The sequence below is a fragment of the Hippichthys cyanospilos genome, chromosome 9 (genome assembly GCF_059441005.1).
Source record: "Hippichthys cyanospilos isolate Australia breed blue-spotted pipefish chromosome 9, RoL_Hcya_1.0, whole genome shotgun sequence".
Classification (NCBI taxonomy): Eukaryota; Metazoa; Chordata; class Actinopteri; order Syngnathiformes; family Syngnathidae; genus Hippichthys; species Hippichthys cyanospilos.
This window is the reverse complement of record NC_142377.1, coordinates 23696228-23722473: the sequence shown is the minus strand read 5'-3', so window position 1 is coordinate 23722473 and position 26246 is coordinate 23696228. Positions and strand designations below refer to the sequence as shown.

The window sequence follows — 26246 nt, the reverse complement described above, 5'->3', positions numbered from 1 at the left end:
GGCTGAAGCCAGACTGCGGCAGGGGGTTTTCCCCCTTTCTGGACATGGCGAGTATTCGATCCTGGCGGCTTCCCAGATTGCGTTCGTTTCAGCAAAAGCGCCGACCAACAAGAGAAGCCAGGAATCAGAAAAAGACATTTTATTCGGAGCGTCGCGAGGAAAAGGCTTGGGCTTTGCTAGCGGGTCTTCCACTTGTCGGCGCAGAGCGCGAGGAGCGCAGAGCGCAGGAAGACGGCGGCGAGGATGAGCAGCGTGCTGGACACGGGGCCCAAGGACAAGACGGAGCCGGCGCCGTAGGCCAGCGCCAGGAGCAGGAGTGTCCTGTAGCTGGCCAGCGGACGCAAGCTGAGACGCGGGCGCCGCGCGCGCTCCCAGAAGCCGGGGGAGACGGGACTCCTCGCCAGCAGCTCCCCCGGGTCCCGATCCGTCAGGTAGTGGCGACCCAGGCGGCCGGCGAAATCCTGCCGCGAGCACAGCTCCGCCATGCGACCCTCAAACTGAAACATCCGGACGGCCCGCTCAGGCGCCGGGCCGGGTCCCGCGCGTGTGCGCCGGGGGCTTCTTACTTTGGCGTTGAGCAGCGACGACATCCTGTACAGGAACCTGACCAGCAGCGCGCTCTCGTAGCTCCTGATGGGCTGCAGCTCCGGGTCGCCTTGGTACGCGACGTCGAACCGCCGCAGTCCGTTGATGATCTGCGCGAGAGCGCTATCCTCCATGACGGCCGGCGACGCGACGGGACGGGACGGGCGGGGCGGGGCACCCACCTGCGTCCTTCCCAAGTCGGTGAGGACCAGCCCGCGCTCTCCCACCAGGCAATCGGGCAGCCGCTTGCGCTCGCCGTCGTCCTGCGAGGACGCCTCACTGGCCATCAGCTGCGTCAGCTGGCCCCGGTTCAGCTGCCAAACGAGAGACGGGGCGTCGGGGCCGGGCCTCCGGGGTGGGGGGGTGGGGGGGGGTAGGTCGGGACGCACCTTGAAGACGGCGCACAGGTGCTCCAGCGCCCTGTCCAGGAACTCGTGCGTCTTCCTCAGGCACTCGCTGCTCTCGTCCGGGTCCAGGCCGCACAGGCTGTCGTTGGCGTCCGAGGACGGGCCGGCCAACCGGCGCAGGAAAGACCTGTTGGCCGCCGCCTGGCCGGAGCGGTCCGAGATCCCTTTGGCCGCCTGCCTGGCCCTGGCCGCCACCTGGACCAACTTGAGCACCTGGGCGAAGACGGGGGCGCGGCTAGGGTGAGCCCCGCCGGCGAAGCGGGCGGCGAGGGGACGGCGCCTCACCGCGGCCCGCAGCTGGGCGCCGAACATCTGCTTGTACTGGCAGTCCTGGCCTTCCGAGGCGTACACGTGACTCTTGACCCGGAAGACGGCGTCGGTGGCGCTGCGCTGTTGCCGCGATGACAGGAAGCTGCCGCCCTGGCCGGGCGTCAGGTAGCCTCGCGCCTGCCGGTGGTGAGGAACCAGCTCGGGCTCCAGGAAAAGCTGCTCGGCTGAGAGAGGGGAAAAAAATGAGCCGCCGTACTCCGCCGGCCAACCCGGGACGGTCCCCGCCGACAAAGGGGGACGAGGCGGCGGAGTGCTCGTCGTCTGCACCCCTGCAAACGGGGCGATTTCCTTTGCATCCGCTCGCGTTTCCGATCCGCCGCGCGGCGTCGCGCATTCCTAACATTCCTTGGGAAGTCAAACTACGCGCCGGCGGCGATCATCAACTCTGTCGTTTGCGGAAACTTTGCTTGGATAACGCTGGATTGCATGAGCCTAAAAAGGGCTTCTCGCTTTTGGTTTCAAGCAACCGGCGATCGTGCTGCTGTAGCCGGATGAAGACCGCGTCCTTTTTCCCGTTTGGTGCTTTCCCAACCGTGGAATCGACGCGGCGGAGCACATTTTTCGAGCCTGGCGTGAAGTTGGCGGACCGGAGCCGAGCGCGGCGGACTCGCCCCGCAAGGCCGAACGCAAACAACTTGGACCGAGGACGTCTCCCGGCACCGAGAGCGGAGCCTCGCGAGCGGCGGCGCTAGCCTCGGCTCGTTGAAATCTAAAAATAAAATTGACCGTAGAGAGGGAAGGCGGACCCGCATTTCTACGCGCACCTTTTGTCAGCGGCCGAATTGAAATACCGTCTCGGTTTCGCCGACTGGAGGAGCCCCGCGCCGGCCTTACCCTTGTGGATGAGGTCCGCCAGGCCGGGCTGAGCGAAGACTTTGGCCACGCGAAAGAGCATCAGCGCGTTCTTGGCGTTGACCAGGTCCATGCGCACGGCTCTGTTGAGGAAGACTTGGAAGAGCTTGGTGTACACCAGCAGGTTCTCCTGAACGAACGTCTCCCTGCCCGTTTGGGACACGCGAGGCGGCATTGAGCCACGGGCGGGACGGGGCGAGCGCCGACGCCCGACTCACCATCTCGCCAGGTCGCTCCTGCCGCCGCCGTCCGCCGGCGAAGCGGACGCCTTGTCGTCGGCGTACCTCCACGGCTGGATGAAGCTCAGCCACGTCTCCAGCACCTAGCGCCGCCGCGAGGACCGCCGGGTCAGGGGGCGCGCCGAGCGCAGGAAGCCCGGAGTAGCGAGACGTACCGCGCGGAAAGAGGCGTCCAGGGGCCAGTGGCCGAAGCAGTGCTGCAGGAACAGGAACAGCTTTTGCTGCACGAAGCGCTGCAGCGCCACCCTGCGGGAGAGACGGCCCGCCGCCCGGGTCAGTCGCGCAGCGGGCGGGACCCCGACGTCGAGCCGTTTAAAAGGAGGGTGTTCCGATAGTCGAGCATATCGAACGAGCTACGGTTACGGCCGACTGCCCCGCAAACTTCGGGTATAGCGTCCGACGGGCAAAGCCTCCGAGGTTTGGAGGATTGGAGGCTCGGGTTACCGGACGGCGCCATCTCGCCTTTTGGCCGCGCGCCCGTTTGGCATCACGCGACGTTAGCCCCGGCCCCGCAAGCGCTACGGCTGACCTCTTAAACTCCTCCAGGGGTCCGGCGTGGGCGTGCGAGTGGGTCGGGGAGGGCGCCGGCTGCTCGGGCTTCAGGCTGCTGGAGAAGGCGTGCAGATGCTTGACCAGCAGACGTACGGCCAGGACGTGCTCCTCGCTGGGGCTGAAGGGTTCCTGCCGGGCAAGCGCGGCAAAATCAGGCGGCGCCTTCCGGGCCCGACGCGGTCCTTCGCGCTGTCGGCGCCCTGGAGAACGGCGGTCCCGCCGGCCGGGCCCGGCCTCATTCTCAAACGCCACCCCGAACCGTCGCGAGCGTTTCAAAAAGCCAAGCCAAAAGCAAAAAAGGTCCCAAAGCGGCGCCGAGGCAAGGCCGAGCGCTCCGAGCCAGGGACGGCCGCCTACCTCTGCGGCCCGCTCAACCAAGCGTGCGAGCCAAGCCCGGCCAATCGCAGCCAGCGGGAGGCGAGCCGGGCGTCCGGAGACGCCGTGAGGACGCGCCCTCCAGCAGGACCTTCAGGTCTCCGGCAAGCAGCCTCGAGCGGGTCCCCGGGCGACGGCGCGGCGGCGAGCGAGAAGGTTCAAGTACTTGGTAAGTGTGGAGGCTCCCCGAGCCCGGCGGGACGTGGGCTTGGCGCGGCGTGCTGGACATACTCAGGCGATACTGGAGCAGCGCCAGCTGTCGACCACCGGCGGGAGGCGGAGGACAGCGCAAAGAGCGACCGGAGGCGGAGCGGAAGGCCACCACCGGGGAAGAACAACAAGGAGAAGCCAACAGAGGACAAAGAGAACATGAGCGAGAAGAGAGAGGAGACACAAATCACATGGTGACCGCTCTTCTTCGCCTTTTTCCTCTGTCCCGCAAAACGCCAAGGATGAGCGTCTAGCGTTTGACGTGGCGACCGCTCAAAACCCTCTTCTGGAGGAGCGCTACAATCGGACAGGTGGAACAATGCGCGGTGGCGGGGGGGGCGTTCCAGTCGCCGCCACATCAAGCGGAAGACGCCACACTCGACCTCATTCACACCTTACGAGGAAAGGACGCCTTCCCGTCTCACTGAGACTTTGTCAACCGTCCCGCAAACGGTCGAGCTTCAGTAGTTTGCGGCAGAGAGGCTTCGCGCGCCGCAGTACGCGAGCTCCCTTAAAAAGGGACTCCAATCGGTCCGACGCTCTTGAGAAATCAGATCAGGCCTTTTCAGAGTCCACCGGCGACGTTTGCCGGACGCGCTTCGATTTACTGTCGAGTCGTCGCCCAAAGAAGTCTCTGCGCGACTCGCAGCCGACCTCCCAACGACACAAGAGCACCCAGAAAGCAAAAGCGGCCGGTCGGGAACGTCCGAGCGGCGAGCCGGCCGCCTCCGCTCGGTTGGGCGCGCGATGGAGTCAGGGAGAGCCGGCCGCAATCACACACGCGCGACCGACGCGGACCCGAAGCCGGGGCTGGGACGGGCCACCCCAAAGGCGCCGCGCTTACCTTGACCTGAGGGGACTGAAGCTTCTGGTACATCTCCAAGGAGTAGTGATGCAGCCACACCTCCACCAGCATCTGCGGCACAAGTGCGTCCACGGCCACGTTTGACGGCATCCCGGCGGCCGGGGCCGGCGGGGGGGGCCACGCACCTGCAGCAGGGTCTCCGAGCGCCAGATCTCCTGGGCCGCCGGGTCGGCGTTGACCGACGGCTGGTGGAAGATGTGATGCTTGAGCAGACTGGGCCCGTGGGGGCCGTGACCCGCCAGGGAGACGTTGGACGACCTGCGCCATCGGAAAGGGACATCGAACCGGGCCCCGGGCCCGGGCCCCGGGCCCGAGGCCGGCCCTACCCGCCTACCTCGGAGTAGGCGCGCCCACCGAGACCCTGTGGTCGGAAAAGGGCGAAGGGGGTACGCTTCCTTGGGTTGGCAGGAAGTACTTGAGGTACATGTCCACCAGCACAAAGTAGGCGCTGTCCGCAGCGCCGCCGGATTGGCTCGCGGGAAAGTTCTGGAACGTCATCGGACCGCGAGGCGCCGCCCTGCTCTGACTGTACGTTTGTTTGCGTGAGCGTGCGTGCGCGCGCGCCGACCGTTTCCCTCACCTTGGACATAATGAGACAGGAGGCAAAGTAGAACATGAAGAACTCAAAAGGATCTGCACAACATTAAGGAAACGCTTCGACGTGCGTCAGCCTCAAGCAGGAGGCGGTTTGGCGCCGAGTCAGGACGGGCGAGTATCCTTAGCGGATCTCTTTATCCGGCGCCGATACCCGTCTCACAAAGTTAATCGCGGTCATCGGTTTCGGTACAGGCGCACTAGGGACGCCGGCGAGCGCCGAGGATACTCAGCGCCACGTTGAGAGTCAGCATGCCGGACAGGGGAACGTGCGGCCGGTGGCGGAAGAGCGGACAGTCGGGAAGCACGCCCTCCTGGATGGACGCCTTAACCGGCGCCTGCAAACAGCGCACGCCGTGGATGTGGCCCCTAAGGGTCCAAACGCCAAGAGAAACCCGGGACGGGGCTTACCGGCAGATAGTTGACGGGCACCTCGTATTTGAATTCTTCCGCTTGGAGTTTGTAGACCAGTTTCATCATGGGCCCACTGAGGAAGACAGAGCTGAGGCGCCGGACGCGTTTGCGCGCGCGCGCGTCCCGCTCACCTGGGCTTCAGGAAGTCCACCACGGCCGCGTAGTCGCCGCACCGCGGCTGCAGAAGACGAAGGTTCCATCCCGCCAGGACGCCGTCCAGACTCCCGAAGACGCTCTCCAGCAGCCACGCGAAGATGGCGTTCAGCTCCTGCGGCGGCCGCAACCAAAGGCAATTTTGCGCTAGCTGGCGTTTTCTCCTCCCGCGATGCATTGCGCACGCACAAACGGGCAAATCCGGCCCCTCTCAAAGTCCGGGCGTGGAAACGCGTTTCTCTGTACAACGGAACGTCGCAAGCCGAAAACGGTTCGGGGAGACGCTGCCGACGAGCGAATTGATCATATTGAGCAAAACTAGCAAGGCGGCCCATGTGGCGCAAGGTGTTGAGATTATGGGAGCGCTCCACACACAACGCGTCCATTGCTGTTCCGTGTCTGACTTTTGGTGGTTATGCGTAGGTTATGACAAAGCGGAAGAGAAAAGGCAAACTCTGAAAAGGCCGGCTCGACTACAGGCTTGACCGCGCCACTAGGACGAAGGGCGCGTGCGTTTTCGCCTCGGTACCTTGGCATGGTAGTCGTCGATGATTTCGACGAGATCCTGGCACCGCTGGCTTAAAGTTTTGCCGGGCGAGTCCACTTTCAGGTTGGCCTGGAAGCATCCCGCCATCACTTCGTCACTTCGTCACATCGCTAAGACTCGAGCCCTCGGCGAGCCCTCGGCGGGCCCTCGGCACTCACCAGGAGGAAGCCGGGATGCTGCAAGCTCGGAGCCGCCATGGAGCGGCGGGCGCTCTCTCCGGCCGAGTCTCGTCGCCTCCTGAGAACATCGCGCGGCACAGTCGAGCTATCGCAGAAGCGCTCCGAATCCGCCAAAGGCGGGCTCGCGAAGAAAGCGCAAAAATCTTGTCCCCGTTTTCTCGTCTACCGAATTGCTTCGCTTTGGGCGGTTAGCGTGCGGCGCCGGGCAAGCGCAAAAATCTTGTCCCGGTTTTCTCGTCTACCGAATAGCTTCGCTTTGGGCGGTTGGCGTGCGGCGCCGGGCAAGCAAGCGCAAAAATCGTGTCCCCGTTTTCTCGTCTACCGAATTGCTTCGCTTTGGGCGGTTAGCGTGCGGCGCCGGGCAAGCGCAAAAATCTTGTCCCGGTTTTCTCGTCTACCGAATAGCTTCGCTTTGGGCGGTTGGCGAGCGGCGCCGGGCAAGCAAGCGCAAAAATCTTGTCCCCGTTTTCTCGTCTACCGAATAGCTTCGCATTGGGCGGTTAGTGTACGGCGCCGGGCCGGGCTTACTCGCCAACTTGGCGAGCACGAAACATAACTCAATAAGCGGCAGGTAAGCAGGCGTACAATGTGTTGCCGTGCTTCGGGAAGGGGCTGACCTGTCGCCGGTGACGAAACGTTGGACGAAGGCTCGTTTTCTCGGAGCCTTTTCAAGTCAGGCACACACAACGCTTTTCTCTCCGCGGGTTCCTCCGTCTTCTTCGTCGTCGTCGTCTTCTTCGTCGTCCTCGTCTTCTTCGTCGTCGTCTTCCTCGCGTATGTTGCGTCCGCGCGCGCTCTAGCGCCCGCCCTTTGGTCGGAGGACGCACAGAGCGCTTAAATGATTTGTTGAAGAGACGTGGCCGCGAGGGGGGGATGACCTCATCAAAAGTAATGCAAGGCTATACAGCGGAACTTGGCCAATTGAATTGTATTTTTGGGATGCGTTTTGGGTTTTTTTTGGTACGTTTACTAGTCGTGTCGTGTCGTTTCAAGCGCCCCTTCCCTACCAGCTATGCCGATGCAGCGCTCGCTGTTCTCGCAACCACGCAAGTTTTCCAGAAAAGCCGAGCTGGACCCGAGCGCCCGGCCCCGGCCCCGGCCCCGACCCCGGCCCCGGCCCGTGAGCATGGCTTCATGAAGCTTCCAGTTTCCTTGCCGTATTGCTCCGGTGTTGACTCCTTGTCGCTCCGGCGGGACACAGGTCCTGCTTGACCTTACTTTCATTCCACCCGACCCACAAACAATATTATTCATACTTGTATGTTATCTTGTATCGTTTCAGTTTGAATGCATTAAAACTGACATAATACAAGTTTCAGACTTGTATTATTAAATACTCTTAATAATACATGTTTAAAATATCATCAAACTATACAGTCCGTAACTAATATGAACGTGTCAATGTGAAAGGAGTGAGAGTTGTGATTGTGATGTTGCTTATGTATTTGTGGCAAGGATTTCTAACGAATATTTTCCCTTGTGCATTTCATAAAAATTAACAGAAAGAAAATCTCTATTTTAGCTGTAAAAGGATGCTAAAAACACATTTTCACATGGCGCACAATTCTACTGAAAAAAAGTAATAAACAGGTTTGACACCTGTTACAAGTGCGGGGGGAAAAGAATCCTAATTCATCTCAACACTCTAAACAACAGGCCTTGACGTAGCAGTTTTTTTCTTCAGATAACTGGGGTATAAAGTGCTTACATTTCGGCACTGAAGCTCCAAAAGCAATTGCTTAGTGTATTGAATTCATGAGAAAACCTAAGTGCCAAATCATTCAATCATCCTGTCTGTACTGTATATATCGTACATATCGCACCTGCTGCTCCTTGCGCTTGTGAGTAGGTCGTAAAGTGAGCACATCCAAAGCTAACTGCAGTAGCAAGCCCCCAGCCGACGTAGCGCGACTTGGGCGCGTTTCCCGTTTGAGCGCCAGGACCTCCCGCGCCATAAATAGCTCGCTCTTTGTTTTTGTCGCCCCCGCACAATAGCGCCTACTCGCACACGGGAAGTCCGCGTCCGGCTTCCTGTCGACCGGACCGCTAAGCAAGAAAACGGCAAGGTCGACGCGGCGCCTGGGGGGAAAGGGGCGGGTGGGGGGGGTTCGTCCGCAGAGGGGATCAACGCAGCTTTTGTCCGACCGGGGGCAACGGGGTCGGAAAGGCCAGACGAGTCGACCGCAATTAGATGAAATGCGCCGCCGCTTCGCGTTGCCGTTTTGCGAAGAGCTCCAAAAAAGAAAAGACGCACGGGCGTTCAATGTAGAATGCGCGCAAAGGTCAAAGGGCAAGTAAGTCAAGAAGAACGACTGCGCGAGCAAACCCAACGGTCGACGGGCGGCTTGGGGAGTTTGCGCGTTGACCCCGTGCCCCTCGGGGGCCCAAAAGCCGTCACGCCTTTGCGTTTTGCTGGCGGCGCAATTTGTATCGCGCTTGGCAATACGCCCGAGCGAGTCATGAAAAACGTAAGCAAAGTTGATGTCTCAAAAACTTTCATTCCAATAGAAAATCAGCAAAAGTGTTTTTCAAGGCCTATGTATTTATTTGATGATTGAAATGGTTCTTACAGAAAGTGAAAATTAAATGAAAAGGGCGCTTTGATTTTATTGCTAAGAGTTGCTATTTTAAAGCACTGAGATATTAACGTTATCGCTCTCCTCCCGACTGCTCATTTCTCCATGTTGGGCGGCCCGGATCGAGCGGCTTAAGGGGCCCCCAGTTTGCCCGCGCCCGCCGGAGCGCGACGAGCGGCCGAGAGCGGATAAGTGTCTCAAAAGGCCGGCTGCCGCCGGACGTACAGTAAGCCTCCCTAGACCCGCCAAACGCAAGGCGCCGCAAACCGGCGCAGCCTTTTCCCGGTCGCGCCCGTCGGCACCATCTGGCGCGCCTCCGGTTCCGCCCGGCCGCCTCGGCCCCGTTGGGCGCTCCGGTCCCGCCCGGTTACGGCCGGGATGCAATAATTCACCTGAGAAGAACGGAATGGAAGTTTTTTTTTTTTTTTTTTGGTCTGTTTTTGTTTATTTTTTGTTGTTTTCCCAAACGTCACTGGGAGCTTTTGAGCTCAAAGCGACTGTAAACCTGCTTGGTCTTCATCTTGTTGTACTGGTTGACCAGATCCAGCTTGCTGTGACCCAGCGTCATGCGCTTCTGGTCCTGCCTGGTGATCTGGTCGGGCTGGCCGCCCGGCTCCGCTCGGGCGCTCCCTTCCCCTTCCGCGCTCCGGTCCCGCCCGGAGACGTGTAGCAAGGGGGGCGGGGGCGGGGGCGCCTGCTGGCTCTCGGGCTCGCTTTGCGAGAGGTCGGGACCCCCCCAGGCCACCGTGCCGTGAGGCGAGTCCGACCGGGCCAAGTGGTCTTTGCCCGACGGCGGCAGGAAGAAGTCCGACAGTTTGTGGAGCAGCTGATTGGACGAGCTCCTGTGACCGGCGCCCAGTTTGGTTTCCGGGAGCGGCGGCGTGCGGCTCCGGCGCAGGCGAGCCGGCGGCGCCGCGTGAAACGGGTTGACCTTGTGCTCATACAGTCCCAGGGCCTGGAACTTGCCTCCCCGATGGGCCCACATGATGTCGGCCGGGTTGGCCTTGGCGCGCTCCAGCCCGTAGGCCGGAGCGCGCCGTTCCACGAGCGGGCTGTGATTGACCGCCCCGTTGGAGGGGACGTGCGGCGGCCCCAGGTTTTGGAGCCGCCGCCCGGCGCCGCGCCGCTCCAGGCCGAGGTGAGCGGCGAGCGGCTCGGCTTTATCTTGACCTTGGGTCACCTTGTAAATGGGGTTGGAGGTGGGCCCGGGCGCCGCCCTCACGCTGGACAGGCTGCTGCCCGACGGGCTGCTGGAGTTGTCGGAGCCGGGCCGCTGCCTGTCGGGCAGACCGGCGGCGGCCGGCCGTTACAAAGACGGCGCTCGCCCAAAAAAATAAACAAAACTACGGAAGGGGACGACGGCGAAGCGTACCTGTCGGCGAGCAGGTTGGCCTTGACCAGCGACGTGAAGCCCGCCAACAGCGGCGTTTGGTACGCCGGCAAATAGGGAAGCCCTTCGTCCTCCTCGTTGCGGAAGCGCTCGACGACCTGGGAGTCGGCGTACAAGCAGCGGAACTCGCGGTCGAAACTCTCCGTGATGCGCCCCGAGAAATGCATCACCATGTTGCTGTGGACTTGCGCCGACAGCCACGTGAAGCTACGGCCGTCAAACGCACACACGGGAAGCTTTTGAGTCCGGGAGCGACGTCGCGCCGCTTTCGTCGCGGCTCGAATCTCGCCGAGCGCCGCGACCGGCGTCGGCCGAGAGCCTCCTTTCGCCTCTTCCCAGATATCCGCCAAGCGTTCCGAATACAAAGCCGCAGCCGCTCGTTTTTAACGCCGAACCGATGACTCTCTCGACATCGGGCGCGCGCATCGCTGGCGTCGGGCCGAAACCTCAATTGTGGCATTCGGCTTCGTTTCTTTTCTCCTGGCCATCAAAAGCGCTGAAAAGGCATTCATCCCTTTCCCCGCGCCGGACCGACGCTCCACCGAACTTGCCGTTTCTTACTGACGCGGCCATTGCGTCGGCCCGACGCCAGCCGCGAAAGCCTTGAAAAAGGAGGAGAAAATCCACGAGCGGAGCTAAAGAAACTCACAGCGGAAGCGTTTGAAGATGATGCGAAATGAAGCGCAGGACGAGCGAGGTCGCCGCAGCGCAAAACGTCATCCCAATCGCAAAACGCGGCTCCCCTTATTGCGAACGCGGAGCGTCAAAGGATTGAGCTACGGAAACACCGTATCCAAATCGCGGCTCGAAAACACAGGCGGCCGTCTGTCCCTTCGGCCCGAGCTGCTTCAGTCGGAGACCCAAGAAAAAAAAGGGACATTCGCCGGAGCGGAAATGGGCGATGAGAGCGGCCGGTGTCGTATCGTTTGGCGCTTGCTCGGACTTGTCTGTACGCCGGACACAAGTGGCGAGCGTACTTGAAGATCTCCACTAAGTTGAAGTCTTAGGATAAAGACGGACTTTTAGGTCTACTTTTCGGTACCGGCCACGCGCACTCGCGTCAACCCGATCCGACGTCGTGTTGAAGAAGCAAACTTCAAGTAAGCTCGAGCGTCCCAAGGCGCGACCGGAGCACGCCCGGATCAGGGGACGGCAAGGCGGACGCGGGGCCCCGTCTTCCGCCTAGCGCGTCGGACCTGACGAGCCGGCGCGGATTCCGGCGGCCGGGCCCCGCGCCAGCGCCAAGCCGGAGCAACCGGAATGACGGCTCCTCGAAGCAAATTCCTGCCCGTCGTTTTGAGGAAGCGACGCGCCGCGCCGGGCTCGCCGATCCGCGGCCGGACCCCCGAGACGTCTTGACGAACGCGAAGCTCTGCAAAGACGGCGCCACCGAGCGCGGTCCGGGCCGGCTTCCGGGAGAAAAGCCCGGTCGCCTCACGCGCGGCGCCATAGAAACCACCACCTTTATCTCGTCGCCGCCTCCGGCCGGGAAAGCAAAGAACGCGCTGGGTATATGACAAAAACAAACTTGCCGCTCCAATATTTTGGAACGCGACTCCACAACTCCATTGGAAACCCGCGTCCGTTCCACCCACGGGAAGGCGGCCGCGCTTCTTGGCTTCCTTTTGCGCATTCGCTCGCGGACGAGCGCGGCCGTCCGTCGGGCCTCTCGGGACGTCAAAGGCCGCAGCGACGCGGCCTTCCGCGAGCGCGCCGTCATTTCCCGAGGACCGCCGCAAAGCCGGCCCCCGCGCAAGCCCAAAACGGCACGCTTTCCTCATGCTTCCCAACCGCACCGCGCCCATCCTCCCGGCCAACCCCGGGCCCAGACCCGCTCCCAGACTCCCGCGAGGTCCGCAACCGCGCCGCTGAATAGCGCCGCTTTCAGGTCGCGCACGTGTGCCAACGAGGGGACCGAGTACAGAAGCGCTAAGCCGGTCGGCGCGCGAGTTTCCGCCGATGTTCATCTCGAGGTGTTTTCTCCTTAAAAAAAATTCACACATTTTTCAAAAGCGAAAGCTGCCAAATGAGTCGCGTCGCCGTTAAAGGGACGACGGGTGAGATTTAGACCGTTTTTAATTCAAAGGGAATAAACGATTATACATTTCAAAAAGTCGCTAATAAATGCGTTCTTAGCGAGCAACGGTATGTTTGAAATACGACGGTAGGTCTAGTTACGGTGAAATGGTATCGCATGGAGGGTGGCACTCCTCCGGCGGTCTCCACGGACACAACGCAGCACCTCCTGCTGTCCGTAGCGAAAAACTCTCGAAATCGTACACGTTGTCCCTTTAAGAGCAAAAGCTCATGTGCGGAAGGACAAATTGAAAAGAAGCAAAGCGAAGAGGCGTTCGCGGAAGCGGGCGACGCAGCGTTTGGGACTTTCAAGTAGGCGGAAACGGTCGCGGTCGCTCGCGGCACTCCGGCCGTGTCCGCGGCTGAGGACGGGACGCGGCCGTTGGCGAAACCGCCGAACGGGGGGCGGGAGTGACGCGGCCCGGGCGCGCGTCTCGGTTTGCGCGCCGTCGACAGCAAAGAGCGGATATTCGTAAACCCCGCCCCCCGTCAAACGCTCGAGATCGGGGGTCGCCGAGGATCGAACGAGTAGCCCGCTCGTAGCTCACAAGCGATGGAACACTGTGATTTTCTAGCAAGGTTGCACTCATTTATCCATACGATGCCGTATATGAGGCGTTTCACCGCGTTGGCATATTTACTCCAGCTCTCCCTTCGTTATCGTGAGAAATCATCAACACGATGACGGGCGCCCTCACATAAAGCGGCGCCCTTGGCGTTCCAAAGGGGTAGCGCCCGCTTTCAAAAAGGTTGGCCAGCCCCGCTCTCGAGCTTCGGCGTTCGTCGAGAGGAGCAAACGGGTCGGATCGGGTTCGCGCGCCCGGCCCGCGCCTGAACGTGGGCGCGGACACGCCCGGCCGGCGAGCTTGAAATTCCTCAAGCGGCAGCCTCGCCCCGGGTTCCGGCAGGCGCGAAGCGGCAAAGAGCCGGGGCGGAAGGGGGCGGCCTCGCGAGCGCGTTCCGACCTGTAGGATCCGGCGATGACCTCCTCGCAGTCCACGATCATAAACTTTTCCAGCACCTGTCCGCTGAACTTCCTGCCGCTCTTGGCGCAGTAGGTGTCGCCGCACACGCTGCGGATGCGCATGTTCTGCCGGAGGGAGGGCCAGCGTGAGCCGGGGGAGGGCCCGGCGGGGCCCGGACGGGGCTAGGCCCACTCACGCTCATGTTGACGCCGTGCACGTCCAGCGAGGAGCACATGTCGGTGAACAGGTGCAGGTTCTTGTGGTCCAGCAGGATGTAGACGGGAACTTTGCGCTTGCCGGACGCCTCCATCAGGTCGCACAGCAAATCCACGTCGCTGAACCGGTCCATGACCAGCGCGATCACCTGCGGCGCACGCGCACCCGCGGGTCACCAACAAAGCCGGCCGGCCAGGCGGAGAGGGGAGAGGGAGGGATGGCGTCGGACAAGAGCAACCGCGCGCGATAGACGCGCTTAGGTGCAAACGGAGACGTGACGGCCAAGCGAGCTCGTTCCAACGTACTGCAGCCACAAAGTAAGGCGGGACGAAAAAGAAGCCTTGTTCTCACGAGGCCGCGGCGTCTGCCGTGGGCAGCGCTTTGGAGCCGACATACACTAGAGCCTTTGATCTAGTCGCGCGAGCGCAAGCGCAAGCGCAAGCGCTCGCTCCCAGTGCGCCTACCTTCTTGGCCTTGTTGATGAGCGAGCGTATCCTGTCTTTGACGTTGACGGTCTTGTCCCTCTGGAAGTAGATCTGCGTTTCCGAGGGCCCGTACCTGAGCGGGGCGTCGGGCCAGCCCAGCTCCAGGACCGGCGGCTCGTCGTCGGTCATCGTCGGGAAGTAGGTGCCGGAGGTGAGCTCGGACGCGACGTCATCGCCGGCCTCGCCGGGCTCGCCGGCCTCGCCTCGGCCCGGCCCGGGCCGTCCCTCCGCCTCCGCCTCCGTCTCCGCCTCCGCCTCCGCCGGCGGGCCGCTCGCGCCTGCCGCCCGGCTCCCCGAGTTCCCGGGCTCCGGCTCCCGGTGGCGCTCGATGTATCGGATCTCGGCCTGGGACAGGAAGCCGAGCTCCCGCTCCTCGGTGAGGACGCGGCGGTACTCGCGCTCGCCGTGCTCGAGCAGCGCGTCCGTGGCCAGGCGGGCGGCCTCGTTGTGGCTCAGCTCCAGCGAGGACACCTGCCGCCACGGGCTCTTCAGCTCCTCCAGGCGGGCCGCCAGCTTGCCCAGCGGCTTGCGGCCGCCGCTGGCCGGACGGAGACTCTCCGACGAACTCATGGCTGCCCGCCGCGCAAACTCTCGTCCGACGTTTGCCGAAGTTGCGCCCGCTTGCGTGGCTCGGCGGGTTCCCGATCACCTGCGGAGAAACTTGGCAGGGGAGTCGGGGAGCCCCGCCCCTTCGCGCCCTCGCCTCGCGCGCTTCCGCTGGGGGCCCTTTCGCAGTAAAAGCCATTTCTTCCCGTGGCGCGTGAAATGCGGGAGCCCCGAGCAATGATTGGCTGCGCTTGGCTTTTTCTTGTAGTGGGGGGTGGGGGTGGGGGTGGGGGTGGGGGTGCCCTGCCCGCCCGACTACCAACTACTGTACGTACTTGCATTTGCTACTGTACTTGCATTTGCTTGGACGACCGACGCCGCCGGGAGCGGAGCCAGAGGCGGCCATCTTACGTTGCCGCCCGCTCAGCCCCACCTTCCTGTCACACACGGGGTTTTCCTCCCCGGAAGTCTGGGCGATGTACGAAAATTCACATTTCGTCAGTGACAATGCAATTTGGAAAAGTTTCTAATCAAAGATGAGCCTGCATCATCTCGTCACAACCATCAACAAGAAAGCAAAGGGACCAATATGTAGCTGGCGGACCTCTCCGTCAGTCCCGCTTCACCATACCGAGAGAAGAAACTTTGAAAGGGTTCACGCCAAGAGTGACGCCGGCACGTGAGCGCAATCCTCTGCTTTCGGACAGGATTTCTCATCTGGAGCCCTTCATTTTTTTTTTTGCTCTTTTTTTTCCCCCCCAAAGAAAGCATGTGCAAACTTTGGAAAGCAACGTCCAAAGCTTTGTGATCACTTCCTACTGGTCTTTTTCCGTCATTCAAGATGGAGTAAAGAGGGTTTAGTTTTGTGAGTGAACACTAACGTTGGGAAAAGCCGTTTTGGAATACGACTTGAAGCCCAAATGAAATGGGATTCGATGAGTTGACAGGAAAGAACAAGCTTTTGCAAAAATGGCCAAAAGCGACAGGCCGACCGAGTCGTTCAACAGATGAGGCTTTCAAACAAGTATTCATGGTCAAAGAATTTCACGTGGCACCCTGTCAACATTGTGTGCGGAGGACGTGTTCCGCGCCGTTTGCTCTTCATTTGCTTATAAAAATAAAGAGTATGAAAATAAAGGCAGTGGCCGCTCCGCCTCTTTAGTCAACACGGTGTCAGCTTTCACACGGATGTGGACAGAAAAAAAAACCAGGCCTCGAATCCCTCAGATCTCCTGCTTTAATTCCGCCTCTGCGACATTTTCATACCCGTTTATCAAACAGAATCGTGACCGGAAAAAAAAGCGGAATGAAACCCCCTGGGCCGGGTGCGTGCTGGAGGGGGCGGTCATCAGTACCAGTTGGTGCACGAGATCAGGAAGCGCATGTCGTCCACCTTCCTGTTCCCGATCATGCACTGCGGCGGCTCTCCCGACAGCACCGACGCGTTTGACGGGGCTCTCAACAAGCCCGCTAATTGACCTCGCGATCGTGCTACGTCAGACCGGGGCGCGTCTCGTTCTTCTTTGGCCGGCTGACTTTGCTGTCCGCCCATCTTGCGTCACTCCTGCGGGCGATGACATCGTCATCGTCATCGTCAATCGCTCACGCGTGACCTGGTAATATTCCGCGCAAAAAGTCCGACCTGCTTTCGACGGGCTCGGCTCGGACGTGGCTTGACGCCGCACTGGGAAGGCGGAGCGCCTCTTCCTGTTCCGGGCTGCCGCTCTTTCTTATACACACGCGCACAAACACCAGCGCGCCCACAATGCAACGGAAGCGCACGTCGTAATGACTCGTCTGCACCGCCCGCGAACACGGACGTAGAAGATCTCTAAGATTCCAAAGGGAACCAACGAGAAGCGCGGCGGGCCGGGATAGGGAACAAACGAGCGCAAACTCGAATGCGCCTGCGCGAGCGGATCTCGGGGCCCTTGGGGCGGGCTCGATGAGCGCCGGGCGCTTTAACGTGATTCTTCGAGGACCTCAAAGAAGACAAAAAAAAAATTAGTCTTGGCTCGACGGAACGAAAATAACTTTGGATTCGACGCGAGCGTCTGACCGTCGCTCACTGCAACGCAACACGAGCTCGCCACCATTACGGGCGGAAGAGACCGACTGCCGACGGTTGTTCTTCCGGTTCAGGCCTCGTGACGTCATCGCGCACAAGCGGAGCGAACGCGAACACGTGAGATCGCGGAAAAGGAGTGCAAGTCGCCGAAGATCGGAGGAGTCGACTTCGTCCGCCCCGCAACGCTCAGCGCCGCTCGGCTTCTCTCGCGAGCCCGCCGCCTTCAAGCGGTTCGCTTGCCGCTGTGCTAACGCCGAGCCTCGTCCTCGTCCTCGGCCTCGGCCTCGGCCTCGTCCTCGGCCTCTCCGGTCCGCCGGCCGCTTGCCGCGCGATGGCCGTGCGCGTCTCCTTCGAGAAGAACAACGAGATCGGCTGCTTCGCCAAACTCACCAACGCCTACTGCCTGGTCGCCATCGGCGAAGCGCAAAACTTTCACAGGTGAGCGCGGCGCCGAGTGACGTCACCTAAGCTTGCCTAACCCTAACCCTAACCCCCTTTCCCCAGCGTGTTCGAAGGCGAGCTGTCCGAGAGCATCCCCGTGGTGCACGCGTCAATCGCGGGATGTCGCATCATCGGACGCATGTGCGTGGGTGAGTGGAGCTGCCGGTCGCGCGGGTCGCGCGGGTCGCGCGGCTCGCCTATCCCGGCGCCTGCCGTCACTTCCGCTCGCCCGCCGTCGCAGGTAACCGTCACGGCCTGCTGCTTCCCAACATCGCCACGGACCAGGAGCTGCAACACATCCGGAACTGCCTTCCCGCCTCGGTCAGCATCCAGCGAGTGGAGGAGCGTCTGTCGGCGCTCGGCAACGTCATCGCCTGCAACGACTACGTGGCGCTGGTCCACCCGGACCTGGACAGGGTGAGAGCGGGCGCTCGCGGCAGCCGCCTCGTGCCGTTTACTCCCCCTTTGCCCCCCCCCCCAAGGAGACGGAGGAGGTCCTGTGCGACACGCTGAAGGTGGAGGTGTTCCGCCACACGGTGGCCGATCAGGTTCTGGTGGGCTCGTACTGCGCCTTCAGCAACCGCGGCGGCCTGGTGCACCCCAAGACGTCCATCGAGGACCAGGACGAGCTGTCGTCGCTGCTGCAGGTTCCCCTGGTGGTGAGCGCTCACGGCCCCGGTCGCCGAGCCGAGCGGGCCGGCCGCATCTGACGGGCGCTCGCGTGCCGCAGACGGGCACGGTGAACCGGGGCAGCGAGGTTATCTCGGCGGGCATGGTGGTCAACGACTGGTCGGCCTTCTGCGGGCTGGACACCACCAGCACCGAGATGTCCGTCATCGAGAGCATCTTCGGCCTGGGCGACGACGCGCGGCCCTCCGCCATCACCGCCTCCATGCGGGACTCGCTCATCGACAGGTGCGCTCGCCTCGCCTTCCCGGCGCGGCCCGCGTGACGCCCTTGTGTGTTTGCAGCATGGCGTAGGGGAAGCGGCGGGCGCACGCGTCAACTTCCCGGACTCGGGGCCATTCCGGGGGCGCTCGGACGAGATGGCCCGCTCATCAAGTTGCCCCGTCCGCCCTCGCCGACGAGGGTCCGACGCGCTGCGCGCTTTCAAAAGCCGGCCGGTGTGACGTCATCGACCCTGTGGCCTTTTTCTTCATTTTTCACCCGCTGACCCCAAGATTTTCACGTCAATAAAAACACGGACAACAAGCGGTCCGCTTTTCAACTTTTGTTTGTGGGAAATGCACTTCCGCCGCTCTATGCAACCATTTCACCATTTGAGGAATCGGTGCAATTCGTGGCATGCGCAATGTTGTGTTGACTTTCCAAAATGTTCTGGCCAAACGGTATGTAAACAAATCCCTATATGTGAGGGCATAGATAAGGTCTCCTCACCGGCTGTTTTTGTACACCGTGTTCCTATAGAAATAAAGCACATTTACTTTTAAGCCGAGTTTGCGCCTAGCTGAGGCCGTTTATTCGCGTTCCCCCAGTGAGGGCTTTCACCAGGCAAAATCCTAAACCGTGCCCGGGCAAAATCCTAAACCGTGCCCAGGCAAAATCCTAAACCGTGCCCAGGCAAAATCCTAAACCGTGCCCAGGCAAAATCCTAAACCGTGCCCAGGCAAAATCCTAAACCGTGCCCAGGCAAAATCCTAAACCGTGCCATGAATAGATCTGAAACTTAAAAGGTTTTCCGGCGACCCGCTTGCCACGGCGGCGCCCCGGCCGTTTCAGAGGCGAAGCGACACGCTTGTCGGCATCATTTATTGAAAGCTGACGGGAGAGGGAGGAGCCGACGCGGGAGCCAAGGGGAAAGGGGGGCGACGAGCTCTCGTCCGCGGGGGCAAAGGGGAAAAGCGGGCGACGAGCTCTCGTCCGCGGGGGCAAAGGGGAAAAGGGGGCGACGAGCTCTCGTCCGCGGGGGCGGGCGGCGTCCCGGCCCTCCTTCAGTCCGACGGGTTCTGAATGACGATCATGAAATAGTCCTTATCTGCACACAAGGAAGCGCTGGCGTCAGCGCGGCGGCCAAACACCGTAGCGACGCCCCGACGGCGGCGGCGGCGGCGGCCACCTGGCGCGATCATGATCTCGTTCTTCTTGGAGCGCAGTCGCAGGAAGGTCAGGTCGTTGAGGGGGTCGATGTCGCGGATGGTGCTGCGAGCCTTCAGCACCAGCTGCTGGATCAGGCCCGCGTAGTGCACCGTGCTGCTGTTGTCCAGCGTGGAGCGGATGGGGATGCCTGAGTCGCACGCACGCGCGCGAGCTTTCCTCAAGCGCCATCTTTTGCGAGCGAGCCACAGACCCGATAGGCGCCCACGACCTCGAAGCGCTGGCGCGGACGCATCGTCGGGAGGCGACCTTACGAGTGAGGCTGCCCGCGGAATAATTTCACCCCCCCGCCCCCCGAACCGGCGGGTGCGCGCTCACCGTCCGAGTTGACGATGATGAGGCCCTGGACTCCTTTCTGGCTCAGAATTCTCTTGAGGGTTTCCTCCACTTCAGCCTGCGCAACAACAAAAAGAAACCGACGTGCAGTGCGCTTGAGTACCAAGGTCGTTAAGTTTCACGCGGCCTTCTGACGCCGCCTTTGACCTCTACGTTCGGCGGCCTCGGCTGACGGAAGCTTCGTCTGTGTCCATTGGGGTTTGGCGCCCTTGGCCGGCCCGCACGTAATATGTTGCAAAGGACTGCGTCGGGGTTCGGAGGGCACCACCAGTGCGTGGCTAACCAAAACGTTTCCCGTGTGCGTCCGTGTGCCTTTTGGGTGACGTGCCTCGGCCTCGCGCCGCGACCAACGTGAGTGCAAACGGGCGCGTTCAGGGTACACCCAAAAGACGAGGCGCATCCGAGACGCGCTACGCGTTAAACGAGCGCGGCTGACCGACCCTAAACCTTACCCGGCCCGGCAGCGGCATCGATGGGGGTTCGGCCATCGGGGCTGGGTAAAGGATCGAGCGCATGGGAGAGGTGGCGCTGTGGAGCCGTCCCATCGAAACAAGAGTAAGCCTGTTTCACCACTAGAGCTCTTTCGCTCGGAAAGGCGTCTATTTTGGCCGTTGGGTTTGACCTACGATTCGCCTGCTTTTTGGGGGGGACCGATGTTTTGGCTTAGGGATTCACACTGCGGTGATGTTGACGTCCAAAATAAAGTTGGAGCTTCAAATGTGCGTGCGTTTGTGCTTTGGGGGCTGACCGCTGGCGAGAGCAGATCAGCCCCGAACAAGGAAAGGCTTTTATTCGCAAAATATCTGCCTAAGCTTTAGTAGCTCGTGAAAGTACTCGGGCTACTGGTGTCGGTCCGGAATATCAAGGAGGCGAATTTATCGCGAGCTGGTATCACGCTGTCAACATTGGACACGGGAAATGCGACTCGCTCTCGTGCCGCTTTGGCAGCAACTCCAGAGACGGAGAGATGCTGTCGTGCGAAAGAACGGGACAACGCCCGCCCGCCCGCGGAAGCGAGCAAAGAAAGACTGCCGAAGCTACGTGCGCTTACGTCACACGACGCCGACCGAGCTCATGACATCGGCCGGCGTACACATAGCAAATTAAGAGCACGGCGCGCGAGATGCTTTCTTACCATTTGGAGCTCTCTGCTGCAAAGATTCTCGCGTCAACAAAAGGACGAGGAGGAGAGCGGAGTTCCGGGTCGGACTTCTTCGTCTTGCGGAGCTCGTCTTCCCGCTGCTTTCGGAGACGACGCGTCGCCCCCTGGTGGCCGCGAGCGGAACACATTACCTGTTCGACAACCGGTCTTCGCCTCGCTCGGCCCGACGGAAACAAGGACGTCGCTGACGCGAGATCGACACGAGCGTTGACGTCACCGTAGCGCCTGAACAATTACGTCACCTACGTACAAAATCCAACGCGACGATGACGCCCCATCGTTAAGGAGCGCGTTTTTACAGTTGAGACGTCGTACTTTTTCGAGTTGACGAACGTCCGCCTTTTCGCCACTTCAAGCCGGTCAGTCATTTCTTGCGCCTTCGATTCTTCTCGAGATAGTCGCACTACAGTAAAGTGTGCCGCGAAGCGTGTTGAGCACGCGCCATGGTGATTTTGCACTTTCAGGCCGAATAAGAGCCGTTCGCGTGGACTGGCCTCGAGTGCAGACATTTGTGGGGAGAACTGGGCCAAAAGGCTTTTTGCGGACCTCGCCAAAGCATCGCCGAGTATCATCTTCGGCGACCGTGCGGTAACGTCTCAAGTTTGGAAAGCGCTTTGTGGGTCCGAGTAGGCGGGGCACAAGCGGACTTACACAGAAACTGTTTTTATTTGACCGGACACACATATTCCTTTGCAAATGGCAGACAAAAGCGGGTGAAAGTGGAAATATCCTCAGCTTGACTCGAGCGCAGCAAGTTTGATTCCATTTCGACTGACGTGGGAGCAAAAAGGAAACTTGTCAACGGAGCGGGCAAGAAAAACGCACAACGGAGTGTCCTCGTTACAATCCGGCGTCATTGTACGTGGGCGTGGCCACTTTCAGGATGCTCTGAGCATTCTCTTCCAGCAGGGGGCGCCATTTGACTTCTCCAGTCAAAAGCAAGTCTTCGCCGTCCAGCGAGTCGATGAACTGCACCTGAAAAGCAGACGCGCGCGAGAACATGCTGTCGGGTCAGAGATTTTTTTTTTCTTTTTCCCCCAGTCTTCTTGGAAAGGCACGGCTGCGCGCTAGGCTGAAAACGAGCCCGCGCGAGGCCTAAACCCAAAAGGGCCCTTCGTTTGTCATGCGGCCTCCTCATTTGGGAAGCGGAAGCAGCTTTCGAGTTGGGAGAAATAAATTGCTGGCTTTCCGTCGCTTTCGCGCTCGCACGAGACTTTGACTGAGAAGCCCGCGAGGAAGTCACACGTCATGACTTCGAGCTCGCTCGGAACGACTGCGGGGGTCGCGGCATCGGGGCCCCTCCGGCGACGGCGCTCACCTGTTTGCGCACGTACTCCACCATCAGCTCCAGCTGCGCCGAGTCCTCGCACTGACAGTTGAACAGGTTCCTCCACAGCGCGGCCGCCAAGATGCGGTCGTCCGACAGGATGCCCTGCGCGCACCCGCAAACGGGTCACGGGGTGCCGGCCGGCCGGCCGGCGGGCGGGCGGGCGGGCGCGGGCTACCTCGTCGTAGCCGAACAGGGCGGCGTAGAAGGTCTCCGTCATGGACTTGAGGGCTTCCTTTCGATGGATGGCGTCGATCTGCGGCCGGACAAACGCCGCGCTCAAGATGGGAACGGCGCCACCGGCTCCCGGGAGCCGAAAGGGGCGTCGGCTCGCGCGCCTTTTTTTTTCGGCTCCGAGCGTTTCAAATGGGATGCGTCAATCCTACTTGAGGCGAACGTCCGGGCGCGCGCGTCTCACTCACCCCCATGATCTTGCTGCGCTGCTCCACGTCCTCCCACATGGAGTGCACCACGTAGCGACACATGTACTTGCCCGCTCGACCCTCCTGACGCATGCGCACCAGGCACATCCTGCCGGAAGACCGGATCCGCCGCATACAAAAAGTCAGATCGCCGGCTGGAAACTCGACTCAAGTCGAACCGCAAAGCGGGCTTTTCTTTTTGCCTGAGAAGGCCTTCCGCACCCGACGGGGTCCCTCGCCACACAGGCGCGCCTTTTCCCAGTCAAAGCATGAAGAGAAATCTCGTCATTCACCGGCGTATGCCGTGCGCCGCTTAGGCCGCTGAGCGTTTATCGTGCCGCGAAAAAGGAAGTCAAACTTTTAACCAACGCTGATGCGGTCCGCAGCGGCTCATGAGCGCTTTTGCTTCATCTCGGGGCGGCGCTCTGGCCGACGTGACACCTTTGCGTGTCAAAACCAACGAATATGCTGAATTTGGACAAATCCCGGGAGACGCTATCGGAATCAAGACGTGGCGCGTCGCGCACCTTCTGGCAGCAGCCGTTTTTTCCGTGTTTTTTTTTTTTTTTTAACGTAATCTTCGGGACATGCGTGTAGTAAGGACGAGGCCTTTGTCTTCAAAAGCTTCCCGGCGGTGCGGCACCGCGACTTGCCACCAAAGAAGAACGCCCATCTATTTTGCTTCACTTGGGTCATTTAATCATTTGTATTACGAGACGTACACATTTATAGATGTGCCGAGTAGTCAATATTTTGTGAAAAATAAAAGACCGTGTCCAACGGGAACACAGGACATATTTCCTTGACAAAATATCGACCACTCGGCACATCTACAACGTGCGCCGCGTCGTAGCACAAATGTAAGCTTTTTACCGAAGCTGATACGGGCCCGTGCCCGGCGCCCCTACTTCGCCTTAGCGGCGGCCCGACTCAATGGGGTCATTTTCCATTTTTCCAGTGGTCATTTTCCATTTTTCGGGGGGTCGGTGTCAAGCGTGCCCGCGCCTCACCACACATGCAGCTGCGCCACCAGGAACCAGGAGTTGAGCGTGTCGGGCAGCGAGCATCCTGAGACCAAAGCGGCGGCGTTAGCGGCAACGTTGGCCGGCCGGCCGGCCTCGACGGAGGCTACGTACTGTCAAAGAAGTCGTCGTAGTTGACCCTCTCTACGCAGCACGTGTACATGCGCAAGGCGGCGATCTTGATTTTCTGCGTGCAGGCCGAACGGCGCCTTGAGTCGCCCGTCGGCGGTTAGCTTCCTGAGCGGCGGCGGAGCCTCACCCATTTGTGGTACTTGAGGGGTCCGGTGAAGCCCATGGCCTCGATCAGTTTGGTGAAACCGCCGACTTCCTCCTCTGTGGGCGCCGGCGTCTCCTTCACGCTGCACATCTAGGACGCGCGCACACACTCAGAAAATAGGCCCGCGTGCCGATTCACCGAGTCGAAGCGGGTGCACGCTGACGCCGATCGGCGCGCTTTCCCAAACACGACACGATTTGAGCGCGTGGACAAGATCGGAGGTGGCGAAGTCCTAACATTCCCCGGAGAGCCCTCTCTCATCACACCCGAGACAAATGCTAGCGAGCTCTGTCCGGGCCCGACCGCCATCCCGAGCCCGACCGCCATCCCGATCACGCCAATAAGGTGTTTTCAGAGCGGGGCCCCCTAGGCGTTCCCCGGCCCCGGACTAGATGACGGACCAAAGGTCCCGCCTCCCCCGCGCCTATTCCCGGGAAAACGGCGCGTGCCGAGCGCGAGCGCGCGTCCATCCGGAAGGACTTCCACACCGGAAAAGAGGGCACCTGTGCGGCCAGGTGCAGCGAGCGCCGGCGTGTCGTCGCCGTGGAGGCGGGCGCGCCGGCCTTGCCCGCGGAGGACACCTGCACACAGACGGACGGCCGGTCAGACAAACGAACGCGTGCTGGCAACCGTCGGCGTATTCCTTTGCCTTCCACGGAACACGGAGGGGACTTGGCGCTTTTGTTTGGTTTTCACCTGTTTGCCAAGCGCCCTGGCGAGGTCGTCCGCCCGCCGCCTTCATCCGCTTCGGGAATTATTCCCCAAAGAATCGAGCGTGCCACGAATCGACCTCAACGTTTTTTACGTTTGACAGCAATTTGGGCCAAGGTCGGGCGCCGCCCGGGTCTCCGGATGAAGACCACGATACGCCGGCGGTAAAGGCGGAAACGTTCTCGTTTCGTCCAGTCCATATTGTGCCGCGTAACGCCTTTGCGCAACGATAAGCTTTTAATAAGCTATTTATGCGCCACGACTGAAAAACGGATTCCACGCGACGCGGTATAACAACTCACGTGTTTGATTATTCTACGGCCGACACCGAAGCGATCGTCATCATTTTGGCGTACTTGCCATGTCGGACTACATTTCGATGCCTTTGCATTTGTACAATTGGAGGCTTTCAGATGATGTTCTGTTAACAGTTGAAATGAGTGCTTTTTGCCTCCCTTTTATTTCAAGACTGGAATTGCTTAACAATGTAGAAGTAATCCTGACATCAGTGATGAGCGGGCAAATGCTATAGGAAGCGAAGTAACTTTCAAGCTCGGCTCGCGGGGTACCGTTAAAAGCATGGGCAAAAGGCGACATCACTGAGGGCGTCTCGTCGCTTGTACCGATCCGAGTTGACGAACGTGACCGAGTCAGAAGCGAACCGCGTCGAGTCAGGCGTGACGTAAGGAAGTTAAGCTAGGCTAAGGTAAGCTAGGCTAGGCTAGGCTAACCTTGTGGGAGAGGAGGTCGGTTCCGACAGCGCTTGTGAGGAGAGACCGCAGCGGTCGCCGGGACGCGAGCCGCAGGGCCCACATGACCCGCGCGGAAGCCCCGGTCGAGCCGGGCCGCGTTGAACCTTTGGAGGCCGACTGGTGCCGAGCGTCGCTGGCTCGCCTGTCCGGCCGCTCCAATGTCACCTGCGGTTAAGCACGGCTGTCAGCGCGCTCTCGAGTCCGACCGGAAACGAAGTCAGGTCGCCACTTCCGCAACGCTACAATAAGGCTATGTTGCTCCAAGACACTATCACAAACATTATCGGTGTGCTTTTCTTTTTTTTTTTTTTGCCAGGATGCCTTGGGAGCTTCTCAATAAACGAACGTCACTGTTTGCGTTGAAGATTTAGACCGTTTTTCATTCGAAAGGAATAAATTGATTATACATTTCCAAATAAATGTCTTCTTAACGACCAAGAGCATATTTTAAATATAATCGTAGGTCTAGCTATTATTAAATGAAAAGACACATCTCCGGAGGCGGCCATGTTTGTTATGGCTCTGGGCAATGGTAAATGTAGCACCTCCTGCCGTCCGTCATGAAAAACGCTGGAAATTTTACACAGAGCCCCTTTCACCGTTTTTTTTTTAAGTAGAATCTTCAATACGGTAGAGTTTGAGTTTACGTTACGCACTTGTTTTCGCAAAAGGGGTCTGGTTTCATTTCATTGACGTGTAGTAAAAGTATCAATAAAAGATGCCCTAGCTCACCCTAACTTTTTATTGCAGCTGCAGAAATGTCATCGACTCTTATGAAAAACTACGAAAACCCGGCAATGCTCGGCAGACAGCTGGCTACTAATCGACTTGCTGACGCTAGGACCATTTTTATGAAAAATAGAGACCGAATCCCTGAAATCATCCACACAATTCGTTTGTTTTTTCAAAGGCATCTGGATGAAAACGAAACCTGAAATGTGTGATCTTTTCCACATCCATGATTGGAACTATTCAAATTAACTGGTTATGAAGAGATGAAATGTGCAATTCGCATTGACACTCGGCGTCCACAAAAATCCTCCCTTCAACGATCGGC

The 26246-nt window shown here is 60.1% G+C and overlaps 5 protein-coding genes across 11 annotated transcripts; 1 reads left to right on the top strand and 4 right to left on the bottom strand.

Moving 5' to 3' along the window:
• Positions 1–124: 124 nt before the first annotated feature.
• On the bottom strand, positions 125–7072 carry smpd4 (sphingomyelin phosphodiesterase 4). 4 transcript variants are annotated; one of them, XM_088422622.1, is made up of 20 exons: positions 6920–7072; positions 6282–6360; positions 6106–6192; positions 5555–5691; positions 5421–5496; positions 5239–5347; positions 4996–5048; positions 4750–4901; positions 4541–4673; positions 4395–4466; positions 3432–3596; positions 2943–3094; positions 2569–2659; positions 2393–2496; positions 2157–2320; positions 1278–1486; positions 975–1205; positions 768–899; positions 567–695; positions 125–497 (listed from the first exon to the last, which is right to left on the bottom strand). In XM_088422622.1, exons 2-20 carry the CDS (start codon positions 6318–6320, stop codon positions 177–179), a joined length of 2556 nt encoding a protein of 851 aa, XP_088278748.1. In that variant the 5' UTR covers positions 6321–6360; positions 6920–7072; the 3' UTR covers positions 125–176. The 4 variants fall into 4 exon arrangements, with proteins under 4 accessions (XP_088278748.1, XP_088278745.1, XP_088278746.1 ...); XM_088422619.1 differs by having other exon boundaries at positions 3507–3596; XM_088422620.1 differs by lacking the exon at positions 3432–3596.
• A 1752-nt stretch (positions 7073–8824) lies between these two features.
• Positions 8825–14771, bottom strand: sack1c (scaffolding CK1 anchoring protein C). Of its 2 annotated transcripts, XR_015866578.1 has the most exons (6): positions 13990–14771; positions 13506–13673; positions 13310–13434; positions 10251–10475; positions 9048–10155; positions 8825–9008 (listed from the first exon to the last, which is right to left on the bottom strand). XR_015866578.1 is itself a non-coding variant. In XM_088422981.1 (5 exons), the coding sequence occupies exons 1-5, from the start codon at positions 14578–14580 to the stop codon at positions 9348–9350; spliced, it is 1917 nt and encodes a 638-aa protein (XP_088279107.1). In that variant the 5' UTR covers positions 14581–14771; the 3' UTR covers positions 8825–9347. The 2 variants fall into 2 exon arrangements, 1 of the variants encoding a protein (XP_088279107.1); XM_088422981.1 differs by having other exon boundaries at positions 8825–10155.
• Positions 14772–15935: 1164 nt separating this feature from the next.
• On the top strand, positions 15936–18293 carry eif6 (eukaryotic translation initiation factor 6). The gene is made up of 6 exons (XM_088422991.1): positions 15936–17062; positions 17129–17214; positions 17307–17482; positions 17548–17724; positions 17796–17980; positions 18037–18293. Exons 1-6 carry the CDS (start codon positions 16956–16958, stop codon positions 18044–18046), a joined length of 741 nt encoding a protein of 246 aa, XP_088279117.1. The 5' UTR covers positions 15936–16955; the 3' UTR covers positions 18047–18293.
• A 527-nt stretch (positions 18294–18820) lies between these two features.
• Positions 18821–20815, bottom strand: dynlrb1 (dynein, light chain, roadblock-type 1). Its single transcript, XM_088422995.1, has 4 exons — positions 20652–20815; positions 19499–19574; positions 19143–19310; positions 18821–19061 (listed from the first exon to the last, which is right to left on the bottom strand). The coding sequence occupies exons 1-4, from the start codon at positions 20652–20654 to the stop codon at positions 19018–19020; spliced, it is 291 nt and encodes a 96-aa protein (XP_088279121.1). The 5' UTR covers positions 20655–20815; the 3' UTR covers positions 18821–19017.
• A 510-nt stretch (positions 20816–21325) lies between these two features.
• Positions 21326–25666, bottom strand: uqcc1 (ubiquinol-cytochrome c reductase complex assembly factor 1). Of its 3 annotated transcripts, none has more exons than XM_088422987.1 (9): positions 25169–25666; positions 24215–24307; positions 23709–23816; positions 23564–23636; positions 23438–23495; positions 22428–22536; positions 22184–22261; positions 21997–22110; positions 21326–21653 (listed from the first exon to the last, which is right to left on the bottom strand). In XM_088422987.1, the coding sequence occupies exons 1-9, from the start codon at positions 25250–25252 to the stop codon at positions 21519–21521; spliced, it is 852 nt and encodes a 283-aa protein (XP_088279113.1). In that variant the 5' UTR covers positions 25253–25666; the 3' UTR covers positions 21326–21518. The 3 variants fall into 3 exon arrangements, with proteins under 3 accessions (XP_088279113.1, XP_088279114.1, XP_088279115.1); XM_088422988.1 differs by having other exon boundaries at positions 24230–24307; positions 25169–25656; XM_088422989.1 differs by lacking the exon at positions 24215–24307 and having other exon boundaries at positions 25169–25665.
• Positions 25667–26246: the final 580 nt, after the last annotated feature.

Coding starts and splice junctions, on each gene's coding strand:
- dynlrb1 (XM_088422995.1), bottom strand. Junction 19,311..19,498: donor CATCATCGTCAACTCGGACG/GTGAGCGCGCAC, acceptor CGTGCGACTCAG/GCATCCCCATCCGCTCCACG. Junction 19,062..19,142: donor CGAGATCATGATCGCGCCAG/GTGGCCGCCGCC, acceptor CCTTGTGTGCAG/ATAAGGACTATTTCATGATC.
- sack1c (XM_088422981.1), bottom strand. CDS start 14,580: ATGAGTTCGTCGGAGAGTCTCCGTCCGGCCAGCGGCGGCCGCAAGCCG. Junction 10,476..13,309: donor GTCATCGCCGGATCCTACAG/GTCGGAACGCGC, acceptor TGACGGCCGTAG/CTTCACGTGGCTGTCGGCGC. Junction 10,156..10,250: donor GCCAACCTGCTCGCCGACAG/GTACGCTTCGCC, acceptor TCTGCCCGACAG/GCAGCGGCCCGGCTCCGACA.
- eif6 (XM_088422991.1), top strand. CDS start 16,956: ATGGCCGTGCGCGTCTCCTTCGAGAAGAACAACGAGATCGGCTGCTTC. Junction 17,215..17,306: donor CATCGGACGCATGTGCGTGG/GTGAGTGGAGCT, acceptor CCGCCGTCGCAG/GTAACCGTCACGGCCTGCTG. Junction 17,725..17,795: donor TGCTGCAGGTTCCCCTGGTG/GTGAGCGCTCAC, acceptor CGCGTGCCGCAG/ACGGGCACGGTGAACCGGGG.
- smpd4 (XM_088422622.1), bottom strand. CDS start 6,320: ATGGCGGCTCCGAGCTTGCAGCATCCCGGCTTCCTCCTG. Junction 3,095..3,431: donor TGCTTGCCGGAGACCTGAAG/GTCCTGCTGGAG, acceptor CTTGCCCGGCAG/GAACCCTTCAGCCCCAGCGA. Junction 1,487..2,156: donor GGCGGACCTCATCCACAAGG/GTAAGGCCGGCG, acceptor CCCCTCTCTCAG/CCGAGCAGCTTTTCCTGGAG.
- uqcc1 (XM_088422987.1), bottom strand. CDS start 25,252: ATGTGGGCCCTGCGGCTCGCGTCCCGGCGACCGCTGCGGTCTCTCCTC. Junction 22,111..22,183: donor CCCTGTTCGGCTACGACGAG/GTAGCCCGCGCC, acceptor GGGTGCGCGCAG/GGCATCCTGTCGGACGACCG. Junction 21,654..21,996: donor TGGAGTACGTGCGCAAACAG/GTGAGCGCCGTC, acceptor TCTGCTTTTCAG/GTGCAGTTCATCGACTCGCT.